The sequence below is a fragment of the Chiloscyllium plagiosum genome, chromosome 7, assembly GCF_004010195.1.
Source record: "Chiloscyllium plagiosum isolate BGI_BamShark_2017 chromosome 7, ASM401019v2, whole genome shotgun sequence".
Classification (NCBI taxonomy): Eukaryota; Metazoa; Chordata; class Chondrichthyes; order Orectolobiformes; family Hemiscylliidae; genus Chiloscyllium; species Chiloscyllium plagiosum.
This window is the reverse complement of record NC_057716.1, coordinates 81072124-81096916: the sequence shown is the minus strand read 5'-3', so window position 1 is coordinate 81096916 and position 24793 is coordinate 81072124. Positions and strand designations below refer to the sequence as shown.

The following is a 24793-nucleotide window of genomic DNA, read 5'->3' as shown; positions in this document are numbered from 1 at the left end:
AGCTGGAGGGTACGACTTGGTTGGTCAATGGGAGAAATGAATCCAGTTGGTGGCAGGTAGGAATAGAAGGAAGGGAAGGGAGTAGGAGGATGGGAAATTAGAGAACTCAATTTTGAGTCCTCTGGGCTGTAGGCTGCCCAGGTGGAAGATAAGGTGTTCTTCCTCCAAATTGAGGTTTGGTTCTTTGTGGCAATGGAGGAGGCCAAGGATGGTCATGTCAGAAAGGGAATGGGAAGGGCAATTAAAATGAGCAGTGACTGGAAGGTCTGGTCAGCCCCTGCGGTCCCAGCTGAGATGCTCAGCGAACCCATTCCTTAAGTTTACAGTTGGTCTCCCTGATGTAGAGAAGACCATATTGGGAGCACCTGATACAGTAAACTAGGTTGGAAAAGAGGCAGGTGAACCTCGGTCTCACCTGGAAGGACTTTTTGGGACCCTGGATAGAGGTGAGGGGGGTTGTGTACCGGCAGGTTTTGCACCTTTTCCGGTTGCAGGGGAAGGTGTAATAAAGTTTGAGAATCTAAAAGTAAAAAAGTCTACTATACAGGCTTATCATAATGTTTTTGAGTTTTGTTAACTCAGCAGGAGAGATCCCCTCTTATGGTGACTTAACTATGTATTTGATTGTGTACCTGTCCTTTGACAGGCTGAGACCGGAAATCTGGCTACGTCTGAACTGCTGGAATCATCTGGAGCAATGTGTGTATTTTGCTCCCAGTCCCTGAATAAGACTGTTGGCCCTGGTTAGAGATCAACTCCTTCAATTTCCTCCAAATCCAGGATGAACTGGAGCAGTTTATCGACTTCTTCCACAACTTCCACCTCACCCCCAAATTCACTTGGTCCATATCGGGTACCTCCCTCCCCTTCCTTGACCTCTCTATTTCCATTTCCAGTAGCAGTCGCCAGACAGACATTTACACAAATCCACAGACTCCCATAACTACCTGTACTACACCTCCTCCCACCCAGTGTCCTGCAAGAACTCTAACCCATTCATCCAATTCCTCTGCCTCTGCCGCATCTGCTTGGATGACGACACATTCCACTCCCAAGCATCTCAGATGTCCTCCTATTTCACACAACGTGCTTTTCCTCCCTCTGTCATACAGACATCCCTCCACTGCACCATCTCCATTCCCCATTCTCCTGCTCTAAATCCCTACCTCCAGAGTCCCCCTTGTCCTCACCTACCACCCCATCACTCTCAGCATCCAAAGCATCATCCTTAAACACTTCCGCCAACTCCAACTAGAACCAACCACGAAGAACATCTTCCCCTCCCCACACCTCTCTACCATCCACAAGAACCATTCCCTTCAACAGTCCTTGGTTTGTGTCACTCTCCCCAAACCCCTACCCCAACTCCAACCCCCCAGGTATCTTCCCCTGCAACCGGAAAAGATGCAAGTTCTGCCAGTACACTACCCCTTTCATCCAGGGCCCCAAACAGTCCTTCCAGGTGAGACAGAGGTTCACCTACCTCTCTTCCAAACTAGTTAACTGCATTAGGTGCTCTCGATATGGTCTTCTCGACATGGCAGAGACCAAATGTAAACTTAGGTAATGGTTTGCCGAGCATCTCAACTGGGCCCACAGGGGCTGACCAGACCTTCCAGTCACTGCCCACTTTAATTCCTCTTCACACTCCCTTTCCGACATGACCATCCTTGGCCTCCCCCATTGTCACAATGAACCAAACCACAACTTGGAGGAACAACACTTCATCATCCGCCTGGGTATCCTCCAGCTCAGTGGATTCAACATTATGTTCTCAAATTTCAAATAACCACCCTTCCCATCCCCTGACACACTTCCCAGCCCCTCCCACTCCCTTCCATTCCTCTCTGCCAGTAACCAGATTAATTCCTCCCATTGACCAACCAGATCATATCCTTTACCTGTCTTCACCTATGCCCACTTCATCACCCTGCCCCGTCACCCCCTTTATCTACAGCTCCCCCTACAGCCACCTCCAGACCTGAAGAAGGGTTACAATGGAAACATTAACTTCTCTATCTCCTGTTGCTGCCTGACTTGCTGTGTTCATCCTGCCTCCCATATGTCGACTAAACTAATGGTGAAAGCAGACTTGAAAGCATAACTTGACCAGGCTGAAATACCTTGCAAGAACAATAACGAACACTACATTGGAAAAACAGGCAGAAAACTAGCCACCAGGATACATGAACATCAACTAGCCACAAATGACCCTCTCACTAGTAGCTTTACATACAGATGAGGCAGGACACCACTTCTTCTGGGACAACAAATCCATCCACAGACAAGCCAAACAGAGACATGCATGAGAACTCCTAGAAGCATGGCATTCCAACCAGAACTCTATCAACAAACACATTTTCTTGCATCCCATTTATCACCCCCTAAGAAAAAGAACAGGAAATGACATCACCAACCCAAGGAAACCTAGACATGTAAATAAAAAATGGGCCATACCACCACTGCTTCATCCAGAGGCTCACTGATCATGTTACCTACTATGGTGATGAAACATCTGAAACTGAACCTTCCAGCTCAGTGAGCAAACCTACATACAGAATTCAGTAAATATTTGAAAGGGAGAATAATAATGGAACTTAGCTTTTAAATGTCTGTCGATTGTTTGAGAAAAGAAAGACAAGTGGCAGAAATAAAGGTTTATATGATTTTTAAAACTGTGGTAATTTACATAGAACTGGTGTCTTTCAGCACAATCTTTATCCTTTCCTACATGGCGTGCTTGGGTTTTCCCAGGCTGCAGAAACGTGTCTGTTTGAGGGCTTATTATAATAGGCCCATGAGGAAACCTCACACATAATGTGCTTAAAGGTATTGTTCACGGAAGAGTTATTGATACTAGTGAACTGGCCTGTTTTGGGATAAATTTTCTTCATGACTTCTTGCACAAAGTTCAGTAACTCTCAACAACCTGGATTATGAAACAATTGGGTATAGTATCATTCAACACAGGAAAGGTATTAGGAAGGAAAAAAAATGTTTGTGGGATAATCAATCAAGAAAACACAACGATATGAAAGGCTAACATGGAGAAAAGATAGAGATTCTAGATTGTGGTGAATAGTAGAGGCCTTGCAAAACCCTTACCTGCTCAAGAAAATCTGTCACAGAATTATTTCTTTAACATATTTGCATGCAACATCAGCGTTTTATAACCTAATTATTCAATTAGTGTTCCTAATTAGTAAAAACTCTCCATCCCAGTTTTATTCAGTAGCTTCTCTTCATTGTTTTGTGGCACAGAATGCTGTTTGCAGAGAGAACAGGTTTTATTCTTAGTTCATACATGCTTAATCTGTTTGGCTGCCCAGCTGTTATCAATTTAAACCCAATGAAACTCCCACACTGAGTCTATTTAAGCAGTCAATTTTAATATATCGTGAAATGTGCAGTTATTCTGAATTGGCTGAAAAAGTAAAATTCATATTTAAGGACTAATAGTAGGCTGCAAAGACCCAGTAAATCATACATCAAGCGCAGACAGTTAGTCAATATTTGAGTATGGAAAATCAACAGGCATTTTAAGAGAAATAATCCTGCAGCAGTTTATTTTGTGGCTGTTATTCATTAGGGGAGGATGAGATGATTGATATGGTTATAGCATTAATACAAAACCATGGACAAACTAAACTAAATCATCTCAGATTTTACGCTAATGTATCTTACCGTGCAGAGATGCTATCTGACCTGTCACTAATAGCTGTACATAAATGTCACCTGACATCATTCACAAGCTACTGAGGACCAGATTGGCAACAGATTACTTTTAACTATAATAGTATTTGTAACCAGATTTCTAAAGACAGAGCTTTCACATTGGTGGATCTTTATAGGCTTATATTTAAATCTATAAAAATAAAAGTATATTGCTTTCATTTGTATTTCTTTAATAAAACATTCATATAACTCCAGTTTCAGAAGTTCAGGAAATTTTATTGCCATAACCTATTCACTGTCAGTTTTACATTTAAATTATATTCCGAGAATGAAGAGGTTATGATTTTGAACTCATAAAACTGATCTCAATGTATCAGGTATACCAATGAACAAAAAGTAATTTTGAAGCTATTTGTGAAATAAGGTTAAAATATTCACACCTGTGTTGATCGTCAAAGATTGAGTCACAGTTTATCTGTTAACATGTCTCAATTTACTTAACATTGCCTGAATATTCTTTAATGTGTTGCACTTTGAGAAAGTGCTTGAAAAGGATAAAATATTAACTAATCAATCATGGGAAAAAAACACAGCTGCTGCTTATTTCAGGCTGTGAACGGTCTGAACATTGTGTTTAGCAACTTCAGAGTGTATTTCAATAGACATTTTCCTTGAGCATTTTCCCTGCAATCCTTCCACTTATTTCCCCTCCCGAATGGAGTTGGTTTCTAATTTATATTTGAGCTTTTCATGCCTTCAGCTGCCTTAACTGCTTCACTATCACACATTGTTTGCTCTTCACTGCCTGAGGTGACCTTTATGTACTTAATGACTAACATCTCTTTCAATTCACCTGTTGAAAGTTAAAATTCACACAACACCAGGTTATAGTCCAACAGATTTAATTGGAAGCACACTAGCTTTCGGAGCGTCACTCCTTCGTCCGGTGATAGTGGAGGGCCCAATCCTAACACACAGAATTGAAGGAGCGACGCTCCGAAAGCTAGTGTGCTTCCAATTAAACCTGTTGGACTATAACCTGGTGTTGTGTGATTTTTAACTTTGTACACCCCAGTCCAACACCGGCATCTCCAAATCATGTTTGAAAGTTCTGTGTATCAGCCATGGTTCTCAATCTCAAGGTTCAAGTTTTGAGGCCCACACCAGGATCTTGAGCAGAAAAATCAAGGATGACATTCTGATGCAGCACTGATGTCGCACTGCACTGTTGGAAGCACTGATATTTGGATGAGATGTTAAATCAAAGTTCTTGTTGAGAGGATGTAAACATTCCTGAGATACTAATTTGAGGAACAGTGGTTGTTCTGGCATTCTGGCTAATACTTCTCCATCAATCAACATGACAAAACAACCAAAAAAAAAGTTCGCCTTTCTTGCTGTCTGTCAGAGATTGCTGAATGTAAGTTAATTTCTGGGATTTCTATATTCCAATAGTGACTTCACTTTAAGCAGTTCCTCACTGACTGTAAAGGTCTTTGAAATATCTGACAGTCATCAAAAGTGCCATATCAATACAAATCTTTTTTGCTTGTGAGTTACTGAAACTATTTTGCAAGCTGAACGTGGACTTGTTTTCAATGTCTCTCACCTTCTTTTGGTTTTGTTCAGCACTCTAAAATAGTTTGCTCTCTTTCAGTTTCCTGATTCTGGCAAAGAGTTTGCACCCAAAATGTGATTATATCTTTTTTTCTTCTCAGATCTGCACTTCAGACGCATTCAGGTTTCGAAACAAATGTGACCAAATGTGAAATTTTTCACTTTTCCCACAGCCCTGCATCTAAATATGAAGTGGGAAAGCTCTATGTAAATGTTTTACACAGTTAATGTAGAGACAAAGATTCAAAGATCTATTCTCATATATGTTTATGAAACTAAATGTAATGGATAGATAATATTGTATTGTGCACATGGCTACCAACCACTGAGGGTTTGTGGTTGGGCTACGATGCAGCCATCAATCCTCTTTCCTTGATACTTCTAATTAACCTGTTCAGAGATGTTATTACACAACTCTGGAACAGAATGGACTTGAACTCAGGATAATACCAGTACAGGTACATGGAAGAGTCTCTTGTGACTCTTGCATCCTGGCAAATTTAGCAGTCCATCAACATTACAAAGATAGATAATCTTGAGTTTTAGATCTTTTCAAATTATCTGTTCAGGGATGTAATGACATTCTGGCGGGACCTGAATCTTGGTTTTCTCACTCAGAGGCAGGGAATGTACCACGGCACCTCAAGAACCCTTAGCTATTAACTATTCAGTTTTCTAATCAACCTGTTCTGGGATGTTATTGCACACTTCCTGAGTGAGTTGGACTTAAACTGAGGCCTTCTGGCCCCAAGATAGGGACACTACATTTGTTCCACAGGAGCACCTGATCCTTCTTTCAATGTTGAGTCTAAGCTTGTCGAAGTAGAGGGTAGACCACCAGTGCGTGTTAACAAGAGGCAGTTGTCTTATATAACAAGAGGCAGTTTATTGCATGATAGCAATAACTACAAGTTACATTGATTAGCTAAGCATTAGTACTTAAGACCATCAGGAGACAAAGATGACTCGTCCATCTCCTCTGGGGCTCCATGCTAGACTGCCTAATTCTCTACCCAAAGACCATGTAATGTAATCAGATTTGGTGGAGCTTAATGAAACTTAAACATGAACTTTTTTCAGAACCAATATATGACAGATGAGAATGAGTTTTCCTGAAAATCCATGTTAATGCATGTACGGGGACCTGGCTACAAATGCAGCCAAATCAATTAGGATCAGGAATGGTCATACAAGCTATATGCTTCCAATAGGCTAGGGATGCGCCTGATAATATCCTCTCCCCGCTTCAAAAAGAATCAGAAGTTCAGACAATGTATTCTGGGCTGGAGGGAATAGAATTTTGAATTCTACTTTGTCAGAACAAAAAATGTTCCATTAAAAAGGAATAGCTCCAAACCTCAACCAAAAATGTTGACAAATTTTTATCATTCAGACCAATCATGCCAACAAATTAAGGGAAGTATCTACTTCCAATGGATCAATTATGTTTTTAGTTCATACACATGGGCGGCACGGTGGCACAGTGGTTAGCACTGCTGCCTCACAGCGCCAGAGACCTGAGTTCAATTCCCGCCTCAGGCGACTGACTGTGTGGAGTTTGCATGTTCTCCCTGTGTCTGCGTGGGTTTCCTCCGGGTGCTCCGGTTTCCTCCCACAGTCCAAAGATGTGCAGGTCAGGTGAATTGGCCATGCTAAATTGCCCGTAGTGTTAGGTAAGGGGTAAATGTAGGGGTATGGGTGGGTTGCGCTTCGGCAGGGCGGTGTGGACTTGTTGGGCCGAAGGGCCTGTTTCCACACTGTAAGTAATCTAATCTAATCTAATCTAAACATACTAGTAATGAAGCTACACAAGTATCAGGAATCACTTTCTTAATGTTATTATCCTAAACTATTAAAATGAAAACTGAAATTATAACTTTAATAGATTGTAAGCAGCAAATTACATAAATTACTTGCTGCTTTGTTCTTCTCTTCTGATCTGTTAGCTTTGAGCATAATAGATCAGAATTTAATATCCATCCTACTTTCCCCTCCCCCATCTACATGGGTGCTTTTGGAGTTGAAATCCGATATGATAAGAACATTAATAACTAAGAGCATGACTTTAAGAGAATTTTTCTGATGAAGAGTCATCAGACTTGAAATATTAACTCTGTTTTCTCTCCACAGGTGCGCCCAGACCTAATGAGTTTCTTCAGTAATTTCTGTTTTTGTTCCACCTTATTCATCTGTTTTGTGGGGCTTCATAATCCAGGGATGAAAGGCTTGCTTTATGAGGAGGGACTGAGCAGTTGAGGCCTGTACTCATTGGAGTTTAGAAGGATGAAAAAGAGGGTCAAATTGAGGTATATAAGAGACAAAAAGAGATTGATAAAGTAGACATGGAGTGGACGCTTCCCTTTGTGGGGCAATCTAGAATGAGAAAACATACTTTTAGGCTAAGGGATGACAGATTTAAAACAAAGTTAAGGAGGAATTCCATCTCTCAGATGATCATGAATCTGTGGAATTCATTACCCTAGAGTGTGGTGGACATAGGGACAGTGAAATAATTTAAGGAGGAGTTAAGAAGATTTTTAACTAGGAATTTTTAGATTATATTCCCTACAGTGTGGAAACTGGCTTTTCGGCCCAACATGTCCACACCAACCCTCTGAAGCATAACCCACCCAGGCCCATTTCCCTCTGAATAATGCACCTAACACTGTGGGCAATTTAGCATGGCCAATTCACTTAACCTGCACATCTTTGGACTGTGGGAGGAAACTGGAGGAAACCCACGCAGACACAGGGAGAATGTGCAAACTCCACACAGTCACCCAAGGCTGGAATTGCACCCAGATCCCTGGTGCTGTGAGGCTGCAGTGCTAACCACTGAGCCACCGTGCCACCCCTAAAGGATTATGGGGAACAAGCAGGAAAGTGGAATGGAAGTTGAGATGTGATACGCCATGATTGTATTAAATGGCAGAGCATTATCAAGAGGCTGAATTGCCCACTCCTTATTATAATCATTCTGTTCTTATTTCAGAACCCCCTTGCACTGCTGGCCAAAACTTTAACATTGTGATTGTATTCCTTGTACGTTCAATTAATAGAAACTGTTTTTCTTAATTTCCCTTGTCGAAAATATGCACCTTCATCAAACATCTCCTCAATACTCTTTACTTCAAGCAGAAGAACCCTAGCTAAGACCCTTCAACAGTGGAACCATTTTACCTTTTTTCCAAATGATACAAGCTATTCTCCTCATTCTAACTGATTACTTCATTTTCGTTAACATCTAATTTAGTGAGGACATCTATTTAGAAACAAATGGTATTTGATTGTATAAATCTGGTGCAATTTTAGACCCTATTATTTTAGTCAATCAAACAATGAATTGCATCATAAACTTAATCAGAGGACAAGATCAAAGATAGGAGCAGGAGCAGGGCTTTCGACCCCTTAAACTTGCTCCGCCATTTAGTATGATCATGGCTGAATTTTTAGTGCAATACCCCAATCCTGCTCGGGTGATAGTTTTTGTTATCCATGTCCAAAAATGTTGGTATATTTGTAGGTAGTTTCAAGAAGAAAACTATGGCCAGATGAGTAGCTCCATGCACTGGCAAAGGATTAACAGGACTAATGGTATCAATGTTGAGAACATTTAAATGAATTTTATAACCAGTCAGTGACAAAATACTGTATTTTACAGAGAAGACAGACTTATCAAAATAAGTTTGGAGGTGATTGTAGCTTTGGCCTGTATGATTGCAAACGTATAGGTTATCAGCCTTTCCCATATAATAACAACTTGCCTTCAAATGGCACCTTTAACATAACAAAACATTCTATATTACTTCACAGAAGTTTTTTGAAAGAAAATTTGCCAATTAGTTGCATGAGGGAATTTCAGGGCAGGTAACTAAAGGAGTATCTTAATGAGAAATAAAACTTGAAGGTAAAGCATTTTATAAGAGATTTTCAAATTTAGTGTCTTAGCAGCTGAATGCATGCAAACAATAGTAGAACAATTAGATACAGAATGCTCAAGAAGCCAAAAGCTAGCTTACAGGATTGTGAATTCAGACAAGATGACAGAGATTTAGGTATGAGTGCGTGAGAGATTGTATGCAAAAATTGGAATATAGCACCATGTTATTTCTGAAAGAGAAATCAATGAGTACAGTGGTGTTGGATGAATCAGACTTGGTGCCAATTTGGTGATGGAAAGTAATATATTGGCTGACCTCAAATTTATAAAGGATAGAATGTGGGAGGCTGGCCAGGAGAGCATTGGAATAGTCAGACAGGGGAATAACAATGGTGCAGAAAACAAACAGCAAACAAACTGATGAAGGGTTGGGTTAGATATTGGGCTGATATAACAGAAGTGAACATAGGCAGTGGGTCGGTGATATAACAATGTAGTGGAAAGCTTATCTTGGAGTTAAATAGTTAAATTTTCAACTGATCTCGTCCCACCTCAGATTGTCATCAAAAAGAGGAGTGGAATAATTGGCTCAGAGTGGACTTTATGGATGAAGTCAATGTTTTCGGTCTTTTCAATATTTAGTTGGGCGAAATTTCTGATCATTTAGCATTGAATATGTGTCTGGAATGTCAATACAGTAGAGGTGTTGACAGCTACAAAGGACTATAATCAGTAAAGATGGAATTTGGCATAGTTTTTAGATATTGTCACCAAGGGGCAGCATATAAATGAGAAATAAGAAGGGACCAAAGATAGATGCAAAGAGGATACCAGAGATTGAGGAACCAGAGATAAGGCATTGGAGAGATAAGGATGGAGTCAGTGATTGTAGTTCCACCCAGCTGTACAACGGTGTAGTGGCACGGAAGCAGTATGAACTTGGGATCTGTTTCAGAGGTCAGGCAATGGTCCAAATCAAATTGAAAAATGCAAGCATTGATGTTTGAACAAAAGAAAACGAATTTGTGATTCAACAATACTTTCAAGGATGTTGGAGGGGAAAGAGAGGTATGAACATGAGGAAATAGTTCGTAAAAGCAATGATGTCGCACAATTATATTTTAATGAGAAGGTTGATAATGGCTCATTCGAAAAAGTGGGAAACCTTTAAAGAGAAAATCAGATAATACAAGGAGCTAAAAATGAAAATTGGATCTTCAGCAATACAGTGGGACTGAATCAGAAGAAAAATGTGAATGGGAGAGAAAGTAGGGAAAGTTGCAAATTCAGGGACAGGGCACATTTGAGATTTCACGTTCAATTCCAAACCTCTCCCAAGCAATTGTCTGAGACTAAACCACACTGTGGCAACCTTGCTGTCATTATTTTTACCTCAAGATGAGCTCTCAATCACATATTTATGGCACTACTGAGGCCAATTAATTCTCCAGGTAGAACACTGTGCAGTACGGATCCTGACTGAGTACTCCTCCAACTGAAAGCTTAGTTCATGCTTGTTACCTTCAGACCTGATGATTCTAATGCACTCTTGGCTGGATTCCCACATTCTACCCACTGTAAAATTTACGCCATTCAAATCTCAGTTATGCATATCCTAACATGTATAAAATCAGATTTGTTCATCACCACTGTGTTTAGAGAATTATATAAGGTCAGAGGCTAGGACATCTGTGGCAAGTTAGCTCACCTTCTTTCTCCTCAGTACCTACTCACCATCTACAAGACCATAACTGATAGAATACGCTGTTTCTGCTTGGATGAGAGCAGCTCCAACAACACTTAAGAAGCTTGAGACCATCCAGGACAAAGCAAATGGCTTGACTGACACCCTAACCACCACCTTTAAAATTCATTCCCTTCGCCACCAACACACTTTAGCAGGAAAATGTACCATCAACAAACTGAACTAAATAACTCACCAAAGCTGGTCTGAAAGCACTTTCCAAACTCTACCATCTCGGAGGACAAGGGCAGCAGAGGCTTGAGAACACTGCTACCTTCAAGTTCTCCACCAAATGTTCAATCCCAAATTATTTTATTAAATATATAGGGCTGCTTCTTACCATAATTTGGAAAAGTGTCACTTCTGTCAGGTTTCATGGCGGGTTTTTCTCCAAAAAGCTGAACAAGTTTTCTTGCACGGTTGTCCCAAACGTGCCTCATTAACTTACCTACCACACCTTTTATGAGGCCCCTCTCATCTGATGCTAGCCTGGTTCTTCCACTCAAAGTAGTTAGAAGTACTCGCTACATCTAGCATATTAGGGTCCCTGGTGCCAGCACCAATTTTAAAGGCCATTGTGTGCTAAATCAACTGCTGGCAGTCTGAAGCTGTCCTGCAGAGTTTGTGACAGTTGCTCCCTGACATGGCAGATAAAAGGAAATTGGTGCCCCTCTTTGAGCACAAGGACTTCAAGGTCCGATGGATGAGATGGTGTGGAGGAAGGCTGCCCTCTTCTTGGACCATTAGAACTTGCCAGCCTCATCTGAAGTCACCACGCAGGTCAATATAGTCTCTGTGGATTGGAGGAACACCCAGCATTGTAAGAAAAATGCCAATGATCTTCTCTGCGCCACCAGAGTAAGCACCACCATTCTCTCTCCACTATCTCACATTCACTCCATTATACCTCCACATATTGAGGCACATGCTCTATCACTCTCATTATGGCATGCAACATCTTCCCACATTCACTGACATCCACCCAATACTCCTTTTTACAAACTCTGTCTGTCGTCTGCGCCACCTACTTACTCACCCAAGACACCTCACCACCTCAGCCCACCTACACCAGCACTAACAGCTATGCCACCAATCTTTATATCACTCAATCCCTCCCTTTCTTTCATTCCAAGGGAAAATGGTCCTTAACAGGACTGAAAGGGCAAGGATGGGTGGCCACATTCTGGACATTCAGCTCCTCATCCCAACAGGAGGGGATCTTGACCTTTGCTGGTGAAGATCAGGATTGTTCCTGTGGGGATGTGGAAACCTCCATGTTCTAACAACCAACTACAATGCATTGTTCATTGCTGTGGCAGACCCCTCTTATATTCAATGTGCATTTAATATTAATGTGCCACATCGTGTAATCTTGATCCATTATTCTCCAATCTGTCTCCTGCAGGCACCAAAGGGGTGCCCACAGTGTCCAAGGTTGAGGGCCACCCAGTAAAATATACCTTTCTCTACTTCTTAGAAAGATGGTGTGGAAGCCTCAGAGGAAACACCAATAAGTCTGCCTCCTGCACTTTCCAGCAGCTCCGAAGCTGATTCCTCGGTGGATATTTGACCAGATTAGATTTGGAAGCACTTGCTGGTGATGTCAGTGCCATGTCTCTGCAGATTGCTTTCAATTGGAGGATTGCAGGAGACCGGCCACTTGCTCAGCCCCAGGAAGGAGAGGACCGCAAACCGAGATTTCTATACAAATGTACAAGCAGTGACAGTAGCTACAGGCTAGTTAGTCCAGTGCTCCGGACTAGCTAATGCAAATACTGCAGGACTACACAAATGCTATTTGCACCATGCTTCATCGGGCATGCAAGAGACCATGAACAGCTGCCAAAGAGAGGCAAGTCCAGCAGACTCAGAGTCTGCAGGCTATGTGCACAGACCAGCACTCCATCACTCCAGCAGTGGTGCTTAGCACTAATGGCAAGATAATGGGCAGGTGAGGGATATTGACCTCACATGGACACAGGGCAGTGCCATAAGGTAGCCAGCCAGAGGTGGCACCATATACAAATCCCCCAGAAGGCTCCTCTCATTTACACTGCCTGCCACTCTCAGGTCTGTAGGAGTTCAAACTAAGGAAGGTGCACTTGCTTCTGACCAAATCTCCAAAGTCAATGCATTCTGGTGTACAGCAAGCAGTCTCTATCCTCGCTGCAGACTACACTGTTTTTGGATGCACATTCGATGGTGTTATGTCACTGAGATCCCTACATCAACAGCCTAAAAGGCACTATTGATGAAAAAAGTAGTATTGAGAAATTAATGTGTAAATAATTTTAATGTCAATGATGATGATCTACATAATGATACCACACTGACATCAGCATGACATGATTGAGATTTGAAGAAGAGAAGATTGGAACCTCTGGACTCAGAGAGCTGTGAACAGTACAATTAATGTTTGAGTGATAACAATGTGAGTATAAGATTCACTTTAGCATGCGGGACAGTTATTCTTAGAGAAGGACAGAGTAGAACAGCCTCAAACAGTGCAGGACAGGAACCCAAAGATCAAGTGAACCCATGATAGACAACAATGTAAGCTTAAGTCTATAGGAGTAGCATGATCTATAGATAGAGCGACAGCAGCACAAAGCAAAGCAGCAACGGTATCTATTCAAATTAATAAATACTGTGGCTACCAGAATAATTTAGATGTTAGTCATTCTGTAGAGAGTGAATCAGGTCTGTGTTCCCCAAATTAATGTTTCTGGTACATTTGGAATGCTGTAATACACCTTCCACTTTACTGAACGTGTGGAGCTGCAAAATCTCTCAAAACAAAATAATGCGCATTATTGACACTGTCATCTACCAGTTTAAACATTTGTTCATGTAGCCAATTTTGTGGCAATTAATACAACATCAGGAGGCATTTTATACTTTGGAATCATGGCCATATGGGTTAACTGTCTTAGAAACTAGATGTTCCTAGGTCATATGCAATTTCAACACGAGTCCCAAAGTTGAAAGGATAAAAGTCTAGCACACTGCGGCACTCATTTGCAACCATCCCCCAAAAGTAAAGTATGGTGTGATGGTCACAACAGACATGCTGTCTTCAAAAGAATAAAATCAATGTGGCAATGTCTGGATATTGCATTAAGATAGTCTCCTTCCCTTACTTTAGTGGTAGTGACACACTGCCACAAATTGAAAGAGCACCAGAAGCACAAAGGCAATTGCGTTGTGTCCATAAGACAAAATCATAAAAGTTTGTGTTTTTACATAAGTTGTCTAGGGCTTAACCATTAGGGAAGCACTCATGATGCATAAACAATGCATGTAATATTAAAGGTTATAGTGCATCAGTGTATTCTAATGAGGAGCTATTGCACTTATGAATCAAACACATTACCTTTAATCAGTCCTTTTTCTTGTAAAGTTTTCAGTGAAGGTCGCCTTGATATGAATTTTTTTAGTCTGCTCTTAACTCTTTTCTTCTCATTGGTGTCTGATGAGCTATGGTTCAGTCGCAGTACTGGGGATTAAGGAAGCAAACAGATGTCACATTGTTGAAGAAACTGCCAGGAAAAGTTTGCTTTACAAATTAATGTTTCATAAAGAGCAAAAAACAAATTTTTTCAAGTTATCTGGAATTTCTAACATAATATAAAAAAACTTCAAATTTCCAAAGGTTGGTTTCTACTAATAAACATATCCAAAATGGTTGTGAACACTGAGAACACCTGATCCTCATGATTCGCCTTCGACAAATATATATATATACTATAGCTCATTTCTCATCCTCAATGTTTTCCTTCTTCTGGAAGAAATGACTCTTCCAGTTTAACTCACTGCAGAAACCTGACAGAAATCCATTCTTGGGTTTCTTTACGTGTCACCATAGATGTTGGGCATCAGCAGGTTATTTGACCACAGTCAAGGCTCACACACATCTATTTTCCAGCAGTCAAAAGCAGAAACGTTGATTGAATTACATTTCCTCCCTAAGTCAGGGGTGTTATGATCAATTGAAAACTTAACTTTAATGGGAAATTCAGAGTGAACTCAGCCTTCCCTGTGACACCCCTAAATTAGTAGAGTTGTTCATGGTGTCATCAGCAATTTCATAAAATGGCTTCTAAAGTAAAATGTCTGGTTTTAAATCAGATCCTATTGTAAATATAAATGTCTTGACATTATTAGTGATAATAACATAGCCTGTTAAGTCCGTCTTTAAGCACAAAGGTACTGCAATAAGCTGTTCTGTATCCATGTACTAATATTATGCAATGCAAATTCATTTTAAAACAGATGATATCCTATTTCTCTTGGCTTGCTTGAACTATAATTAAAGCCTTAGACATTAAAAAGAATGAGAAAAATTCCAATGCAACTAGGGTATTGCATCAGAATCCGGCATCTTTAAAACTGAAGATAAAACTTATGATAAACAATGACTTGACCTCAGCTGAATGAAAGCCACAATGCGTTATTGCAACAGGAAGGTTACCTGTAAACTAACAGCTTCAAAGAGTTCAGAAAGAGAAGACAACGCAAACTAGTCCTTGCCATTTTGTCACTCATGGAATTAAAAGTAATGTGGTCAAGAGAACAAATGTCTGTTTTAAATCACAAATAGAAAATTGTTTCCATCCTACATTATTTACTTACAGTATGGTAGCTGTGAAGTAGTGACATCTAGTGATATAAAATAGCTATCACATTGATTGGTAATGGAAACAGGAATAGGTCATTCAGTCCCTCCAGCTCATTTCTCCATTTAATTATATCAAGGTTGATCTGTACCTCAAACCCATTTACCCACTATTGCTCCACATCCCTTGCTAAACATTGATTTCTCTTGTGAATGCTTCATGTAGACCAGTCTGTTCTGCTTTTAAGTGGCAACTTTCCATGACTGTTTATGTGAAGGAGTGCATTTTGATTTCACTCCTAAATGGCCTGGGTTTAATTTTAAGTGTATGTCTCTTGTTCTGGATTCACCAGATGAAATAATTTCTCTTAATCTACATTATTAAATCTGATTAGCCTTTTTAGCACATTATTTAAATTACCCTCAAACATCTATATTCAGGAAAATAAAACCAATGTTTATACCAATGGAATCATAATGCACTTCTTTTACATCACTATCCACTTGGTGAATCTATTCTACACTTTCTACATAGATTCTTCGAGAGAAGCAATTATTCAAGGTGGGCATCTGACCAAGGCTGTTTGTGACTGAAGCATGATATCCTTACCTTCATTTTCTAGTTCCCTTAGATAAAAGGTAATTTTCCAACCATTTGTATTGCTTGGTCTTTGTCTATTTCCACTAACTCATTGTGATATACATACATGGACAATTTATTTGCTTTTCCATGTTTCCTAGTTTCTCATCATTTTGCTTATTATGCCTCCCAACTGCATATTTTGAAATGCAACTCTTTATTTGTTGTTTAATCGTTACCTTCAAATCTATTTAAACAATATCTGGTTAATCAAGTATTCCCTAAGAGTTTTAATGCAAAATTTAATGTGACATCAGATAGCTAAGATAGACAAAGATAACCAACATTCTCACATACTGTGCCCTTATTTAATTACAATTGTCCAAAAGATTTTTTTTCACTCAAAATAAGAGTTTTAATACTCAATTGAATGTGACATCAAATAGCTAAGAAAGACAAGGGATAACCAACATTTTCACACACTGCCCTTATTCAATGACAATCATTCAGAATATATTTTGACTGGTTCAAAACTGTATCAAATTGCATGATTTCACAGCTTGACTTGCCCTCAGAACCTATTGATATTTAAGCATAGCTATGAGGAATTCTGAAGAATCACAGGCAACCAGATTAGTTGTTTGCAAAGGTGTGAACTTCTCAGTAAGTTATAGCAACAAACTCAAATAACCTATGTTACAACCAGTTCCTGGGTGAGCTTCCCTAATTTCGCACAGTTTCAGATGGGATATAGTAGGCGGTGAAGAAGCAAATGGCATATTGGCCTTCATAGTGAGAGGATTCAAGTACAGGCCCAGGGATGTCTTGCTGCAATTATACCGGGCCTTGATGAGACCACCTTGGGAGTGTTGTGTTCAGTTTTCATCTCCTTATCTGATGAAGGATGTCTCGGATATGAAAGGAGTGCAACAGAGTTTACCAGACTGATTCCTGGGATGGAAAGACAAATGTATTAGCAGAGTTTGGATTGGCTAAGATTATATGCATAGGAGTTTTGAAGAATGAGGGGATGATCTCATAGAACCCTATTAAATTCTCAGAGGACTTGGCAGCGTAAATGCAGAAATGATGCTCCTGATGACAGTGGAGACTAGAACCAGAGGTCACAGCTGAAGTAGTTCATTTAGGACTGAGATGGGGAGAAATTTCCTCACCCAGAGAATGGTGCACATGTGGAATTCTTTGCCACAGAAAATGGTGAAGGCCAAAATATGTAATGTTTTCAAGAATGGGTTAGATGTAGTTTTTGGGGCTAAGGGATCAAAGAGTATGAGGATAACGTGGGAACAGATTGCTATAATCCAACTGAATGATGGGACAGGCTTAAAGGACTGAATGGGCTACTCTTTTCCTATTTTCTTTGTTTCCATGTTCCTATACCTAAAATTGTCAAGCTCACAGGTGAGGACATTTAAACCAGTTCCTCTTCTTTATTCACTGAACCCCTCAGTTGATCGCAACAAAGTTCATTTAAAACGGTTCCCCTTCCTTTGATGTTCTCAAGTAACGATCACCCCCGACAACATCAGACCACCAAGATGTTCAAACCCAGGTGACAGTAATTTTTTTTATTGCCATGGGAGGGAAGGGAAGGGTTGATGGCGGAAGTGCGGGAGATGGATTGAACGTGGCTGAGGGCCCTGTTCACCACGGTAACATGGGACTGTGGTTGAGGAGAAAGGTGGATCTTTCTCAGGCTCCTTTACAGAAAGTGAAACAGATGTGATGGAGACAGAGAATGGATTGGGAGAATTGGATGGAATCCTTCCAGGAAGCAGGGTGTGAGGGTGTATAATCTCTCTCTCTCTGTCCAGACTTTGGGAGCTGCTGAGTTTACAGCGTGCCAGCCTGTCCCCAGAAAAGGAAATACAGAAATGAAAATACAACACTTCCATGGGCAATATACAATAATCTTATCTTGCAGCATTGTCAATAATCAGAAAAGCTGGGAGGTCTTCATATAGATTTTTTGCAGATATTTTCAGACCAGACTGTTCAGAGATTTTACGACACCACTCTGGAGCAGGTGGGAGTAATCCTAGATCTCGAGGCTTAGACGTCAGGACACTACCACTGTTGCACAAGAACCCTCAGGATTGGAGTCATGGTGTACAAATGTCACCTTGCACCGATAGTGCTTCCAGGAGTCCAATGTCCATTTTTCCCTCTCTTTTGCCCTTTATATATCTGAAGAAACTCTTACAGTCTTCCTTTCTATTACTGGCTAGCTTACCCTCATATTTGATCTTCTCTCTCCTTATTTCTTTTCTTGTTGCCCTCTGTTGGTCTTTGTAAGCTTCCCAATCATCTGGTTTCCCACTGCCCTTCCCCACATTATGTGCTTTCTCTTTTGTTTTCATGCTATCCCTGACTTCCCCAGTCAGCCATGGTTGCCTCATCCTTCTTATACCATGCTTCCTTTTCCTTGGAATGAATCTTTGCTGTAACTCCTGAATTACTCCAAGAAACCCCTGCCATTGCTATTCTACTGTCTTTTGTGCTAGACTCTCTCCCAGTTAGTTCTCTCCAGCTCCTCCCCCATACCTCTGTAGTTGCAGTTATTCAGCTGTAATACTATTACCTCTGATGCTATTTTCTCCCTCTCAAATTGCAGAGTTAATTATATCATATTATGATCACTGCCTCATAAGGGTTCCTTCACCTTAAGCTCCTTCATCAAGTCTGCCTCATTGCACAACACTAAAAAGAATCCCTTCCCCTTGTGTTCTCAAGCAATGACCACCCCCTACTACATCAGACCACCAAGATGTTCAAACCCAGGTGGGCAGTAATTTTTTAACTCCTGGTTTTGTATATCACTGGAAGGGTGGAAAAAAAAACAAAGTTGTCTGCAGGAGATGGTTTACTGCTGCAGCCTCTCATGACCTCTCTTTCTTTTTAGTCTTTCTGTTTGAGGTTTACCTGACCCTGTACAGATGGAACACTCCATGGGACAAAAAAAGGAATCTGCCCCGTAGTCACTGAATTTATATCCACTGCCAAATTTTCACTGTGGCAATCCTCTTCTTAAAAGTGCAATTTGGAATTAGAAGTTTTATATGTCCATAAGTAGCTTTGAAATCTGATTTGTTATCATTGCATTGCAGCTTTTTGTAAGCCTCAGCTCAGGGAGAAGATTCAAAAACAATGCACACCATGGACTGTTATGTTTTGGTATTAAATATGGAAAATGCTCATTTGAAATCTATGCTTGACAATGAATAATGTAACATAATCTTCCTTTAAAAATGGGCGCAATACAGATTTTAATTATTAATTGATTTTTTAAGGCCAAATGCCAATGACAAAAATTATGTGGTAATTTTTTTTACTGCTTTATTTTACCAAACTTAACTCTCATTCAATTGTCTTTTGATTCATTTACAAGTATCGCATATTACAACTTATTTCAGGAAGCAAGGTTTTACGGTCAAGGTGTGAATCACTATAAATATTTTGTGGTTCTGTCAAAATTTGTGTAGCCAGTAATTTTGTCTGAATTACTCCACACAGAAAAACAATTCTGAAGAATACAAACTGCCCACATCCTATGAAATGGTTGAAATGCTGCATGGCTTTACAAATACTCCTGCCAAAGGGATCAATCCTTTCAAAATTGGAATCTTGCTACTTTTGCTGTACTAATTTAATTTCTTTTTTTCATAAAGATGAAAGTGACAGCCAGTTCATGGACTCCAGCTGATCACATGTAGTAAGACCATATAATCATAGCAAAAACATTTTTCAGAAATATGGTACCATGCATGTGGTCTGGTATGCCATATGTATATTTTTTTTGGTTAAAACTTCTGTAATTCCTAAGGCAATAGAGGCCTCCTGCTCATCTTCCTCCATTTGGAATCCCTCCTCCTGTGTAGATAAATCTCCTGCTTTAGCATAAAGATAAGTGAAGTATGTCTAGAAAGATCTACATAAAGCATTTCTGGTCATCCCAACTTTGTTTTGATGCATATACTGGACTCGTCTTCAGATACTGCAGTGACATTTTTACAGATGTTTCTCATGAGGTGGGCCAATAATAGGGAAGGCAGATTTTGCCCAGTTAAATATCACTTTTAGTACCTGACTGTACCCTAAGACCTGCATTTTTTAGGTCTGATTTGACACCAAATATAGGACAATTGTGCAAGAACTTAAACATGAGATCAGTGGGACAAAGTGTAACTTTATTATCCTACCATTATAAAAATGCATGAAGTGAAATAAAAATCTCTTGGAAAGGACAGCTATGGTCAGACCAACTAGAACCTTTCTAATTAAAGGCATACTGGAATTCAAGTGACCATTGAGGTATTGACAATCGGTCTTAACTTTTAACGGTAGAAGAATTACACTTCTAACAGCACAAAAATGGCCCATTACAAATACCAAAAATCGATTAAAAACCAACATGCTATTTAGACACAACCAAATATCATGTCACATGCCAATAGTCCAGGTCAAACAAATAATCTCGTGCTGCTACATTATGGCAGTGTAATAGTGGGATTTTCTAATAAACAGAATGCTGCTGTAGGTCTAAATGGACACTGTGACTACTATACAATTGAACAATGTTGTGTGTGAATTGCATTGTTAAATGCAATGTCAGATATGTTGGATGTATGTTGCAATGATTGGCTGATTGAATAAAACATTAGACCTCACTTTCCTCCAGACCTCAATCAGCCAGCACTTGCAAAACCCAAAACAAAATGTCTATTGTTAGATGTTATTAAGCATCTGAAGACCCACAAATATATACCCTTTTGGATGACAATCATATATGATCCGAGAGGTCACTAATTATTATTATTAATAAATAATACTTGTTGAATAATCACAAGTGTGTTGATAGCCACACTAACAACTAATTCAAGATAATCAGTTAGGCTCATACAATGGCTCACTTTGGAGACATGATGGTGTAATGTTGTATTATTACTGAATGACTCATGCAGAAATACTGGAATACTCTAAGGCCCCAGGTTCTAATCCCAACACAGCAGTTGGTTGAACTTGACCCATATTCAAGGAGAACCAGGACAATATCCAGGCTTTGGCTGACATGTGGCAATTAGCATTCATGTCACACAAGTGCTAGGCAATGACCATCTCCAACAAGAGAGAACCTTTGGCCCCATATTCAGGGCATTACCACTACTGAATTTCTCACTATCAACACCATGGGGCCAACTATTGACCAGAAACTGAACTGGACCAACTATAAAAATATTATGGTTGCAAGACCAAGTCAGACACTCTGAATTCTTCAGTGACTAACTTACATCCTAACTCCCCAGTTGTCAGCCCACCATCTAAAAAGCACAAGCCAGGAATGAAATGAAATACTCCCTGCACTCCTGGATAAGTGCAGCTCCATCTCTGGTAAAGAGGCTTGGCATCATGGGAACACTGGATGCGACAGATCAAATGTGGAAAGAGCAGAGGAAGGTAAGGCAGAAACACAGTAACATGGAAAATGAGGATCAAAGAATGATAGTACAGGAAAAGGGGAGGACAGAAAAAAAAGGTAGGAATATACCGACAATTAACTAAATATTACAGACATGAAAACACAAAATTCAAAGTTCTGCATCTGAATTGTGTAGTAATCTTAACAAAGTAAACAAATTGCTAGTATTTATTTAGTTAAATGTATATTATCTGATTGACATTTCAGAGCCATACGTTCAGGATGTCAAGGGATTAAGTCCTGAATACATTTACAATGACATGTCACAAATCTGAATTACTGTGGGTGTTTTTAACTCCAAAATGTGTCTTTAAAAGGGGACTGCTAAAGCTACAAAATAACTGTGGGTGGAATTTCAATGGCTAGCTATCGAAATTTTGTGTAAAACTGATGGAATGTAACACATAAAATAGCAAAGAACTTCGGTGACAGACAGACTGAGGGAGAGTGTCACCATTTGCAGACTTTGTTTAAATGGTTCCCCTTTCCAGGAATGTGTTTAAAAGAAAGATTCATCACTCATCTGTGTGCTTTCTAAGGCGATAGACTAGGGTGTAGCTAGTATGCTGCAGAAACCATAATTTGAGAACAGCTGGTAAGTCGCCCTGCACTACAGGTAAAGAAAGAAATTCTTTCCCATTCTGAATACACCACATCATTTAAAATCAGGACAAAAGAAGTTCAATTAAGCTACAAAATCAAAACATTTCAAAACATTCTTATTCAACTCTCAACATCAATGTTACTGGTATAACCTAAAAATGGCCGCAACAACTTACTTGTTCTTCATGAACAATTCAGAGATTTTTTGCATTTTAAAAACAACTTTTATCTTTTGGGACACATCTCTTATTTATAATTTGTGAATTTGTGTTTTATTATTATTTCTTTACATGAGTTGATAAACTTTTCACTAATTCAATGAAGTCTGACTAATTTGGCTCCATTTTCAAGGATGTGTTCAATTGGTCTATGAAAATAAGTATCCAGAGAAGGGATCTTGTTAAAATTAACCTCATTGCAATCAACTGAGAGGGTGAGTAAATAAAAAAAGGGGAGGTGATTCATTTTTCTTCACCTGGGATCTTAGTAGTTAGGGATATTCCCTCTGGAAATGTAACGATTTATTAAGGAAGATGGCATTTGTAAGTTTGGTCTGATAAGTACAATATGAAATTTTCATATCATATTGCTTTTTTGTAATAATATTCAAGTTATAATCTTGCATTTGTTAGTTTTTTTTTGAGCCATACAACATTGGATGGATACAACAAAATAGGTATGCACACAAATAATTGTTTCTGTTCAGAACCAATGAAAGCTGATTAAATAATTGGATTTCAATTAGTTCATGATGCAGTTAAAACGACTATCATGTTATCACAATATAAAGAGCAGGCCAACCAAAATGATCCAACATATCATCAGCTAAAGGAAAAAATATTTATGATTGTTCATTTACACAATTTCTTAAGCAATTACTTCCAATGTATTATGAGCAACAAAAGGGAGTTTGAAGAAATGTCTATTAACCATCCTCAGTAATGGGTACAAGGTCTATTGACAGTGGATGTCAGAGTAAAGTGCTATTGATTGCCACTCTTCATGAGTATGACAAAATCTATTAATCTGAAGAGTAGAAATAATGTCTGCACTTTTCTGAAGTATCGTGTCATTGTCTGCCTTGACATGGCAAACTGACTAAATGTTGTAATGACTGAGCTTGGGAAAGGTAAGAACACTTACCAGAGTTAAGGAGAACAAAATTCTCCACACATAATGCAGGCACCGTGGTGAATGCTACTGCCTGCCTGTTTGAGCAGAGTCCAGTGTATTTTCATAGACTGTACAATAATTTATGACAAAGGCAATGCTGAGCTTTCTACCGCAGCATAGCAAAAATAATTTACTTTCCATCATTTAACATTTCTGAAAATAATATTCTGCCGCTTCTCAAGATTATACTTTTCAAAGAATTAAAACCAGATGAGAAAAAAAGTAATGTATCATTTTATTTGTACAAGAAAAAAAAACTGTCATCTAAACAAGGTGGAGATAAATGTTTCCCAAAGAATGCATTATTAAAAGGCTTAGTTGCATTCACGGTTTTCCCAGAAAAAAAAACTAACAGCAACTTATAGGATAAACTGATGGGGTGGTTAAACTCCTGGTTCATAACCTGGGTTTGTTCATGTTCCTACTGTATAGATAACAGATACGAGAAAGTCCACCCTTTCCCAGCTAAAGCACATTATTTAAAGTTAGGAGGTCAGAAGAAAAGGATATCTGAATTTTGTAATGTTGTACCAAGTGATACAACATTCTGATGAAAACATCTGTGCTTGCTAAATTTCAAGATGAGCACTTGAAATAAACTACCAAATGCCAATCATACTACCTTTCTGTACACTCGACTGAAAGGAGATTAATCAAACTGAAAGCAACATTATCTCTGTTTATTTGTGTAATCTGTCTAGACTAATCCACGATTATACAAAAATGTCACTGAACAAGAGGATATCCCTTGAATATCTGCCTCTTTTCAGAGCACATTCTTTGTAACCAGTGAAAAAGTTCAGCTTCAAGTATCGCAGTGGCTAAAATTCACCCTGCGTGTGAACTAAAATGACAATATTTATCATCCATGCAAATTTTTAATTATTTATGAACACTGATAAACCAAATAGAAAGTTTATTACTGTGACTATAACTTGTGTAATTCATAAAACTTTGCTTATGTTGTCATTTAATGATTTTGCTCCTATGAGCAGGATCTAATGGCACAGTTATGAATTTCATTTGAGCAATTGGTTTGAATGCAAATACCAATTGCAGAACAGCAAGACCTGTTATTTTATAAATCAACACGTTTTGATGGTATTGAGCATTTCAAGTTCACAAAAATCTACAGTTTTATGAAGTACATTTATAATATATTCTATTACATATCCCCATAATGAAAGAAGTAGAAGTTTCAATTACTTTATCATCTTTCCCAACTTCAGGATATTCTAAATGCTTTGCAGCCTAAAGGTGCTTTTTAAAAGTACAATTGCCATTGTAAATGTGATAAAATGTGGCAAACAGGTTGTGCATAACACAGTACTGAATTGAATGATATATTGTCACTTGTATTTTACAGTGAATAATACAGTAAAATACAATGAAAAGCCACAATCTGGCAG

The 24793-nt window shown here is 39.2% G+C and overlaps 1 protein-coding gene across 3 annotated transcripts in view; it reads right to left on the bottom strand.

The window, feature by feature from the left end:
• Positions 1-24793, bottom strand: part of LOC122551728 (rho GTPase-activating protein 15-like) — a 737256-nt gene that overhangs the window by 294989 nt on the left and 417474 nt on the right. For all 3 annotated transcript variants that reach the window (XM_043694095.1, XM_043694097.1, XM_043694098.1), the window contains exon 10: positions 14290-14412. In XM_043694095.1, the coding sequence (XP_043550030.1) occupies positions 14290-14412 (123 nt within the window). The remainder of the gene's footprint in view (positions 1-14289; positions 14413-24793) is intronic.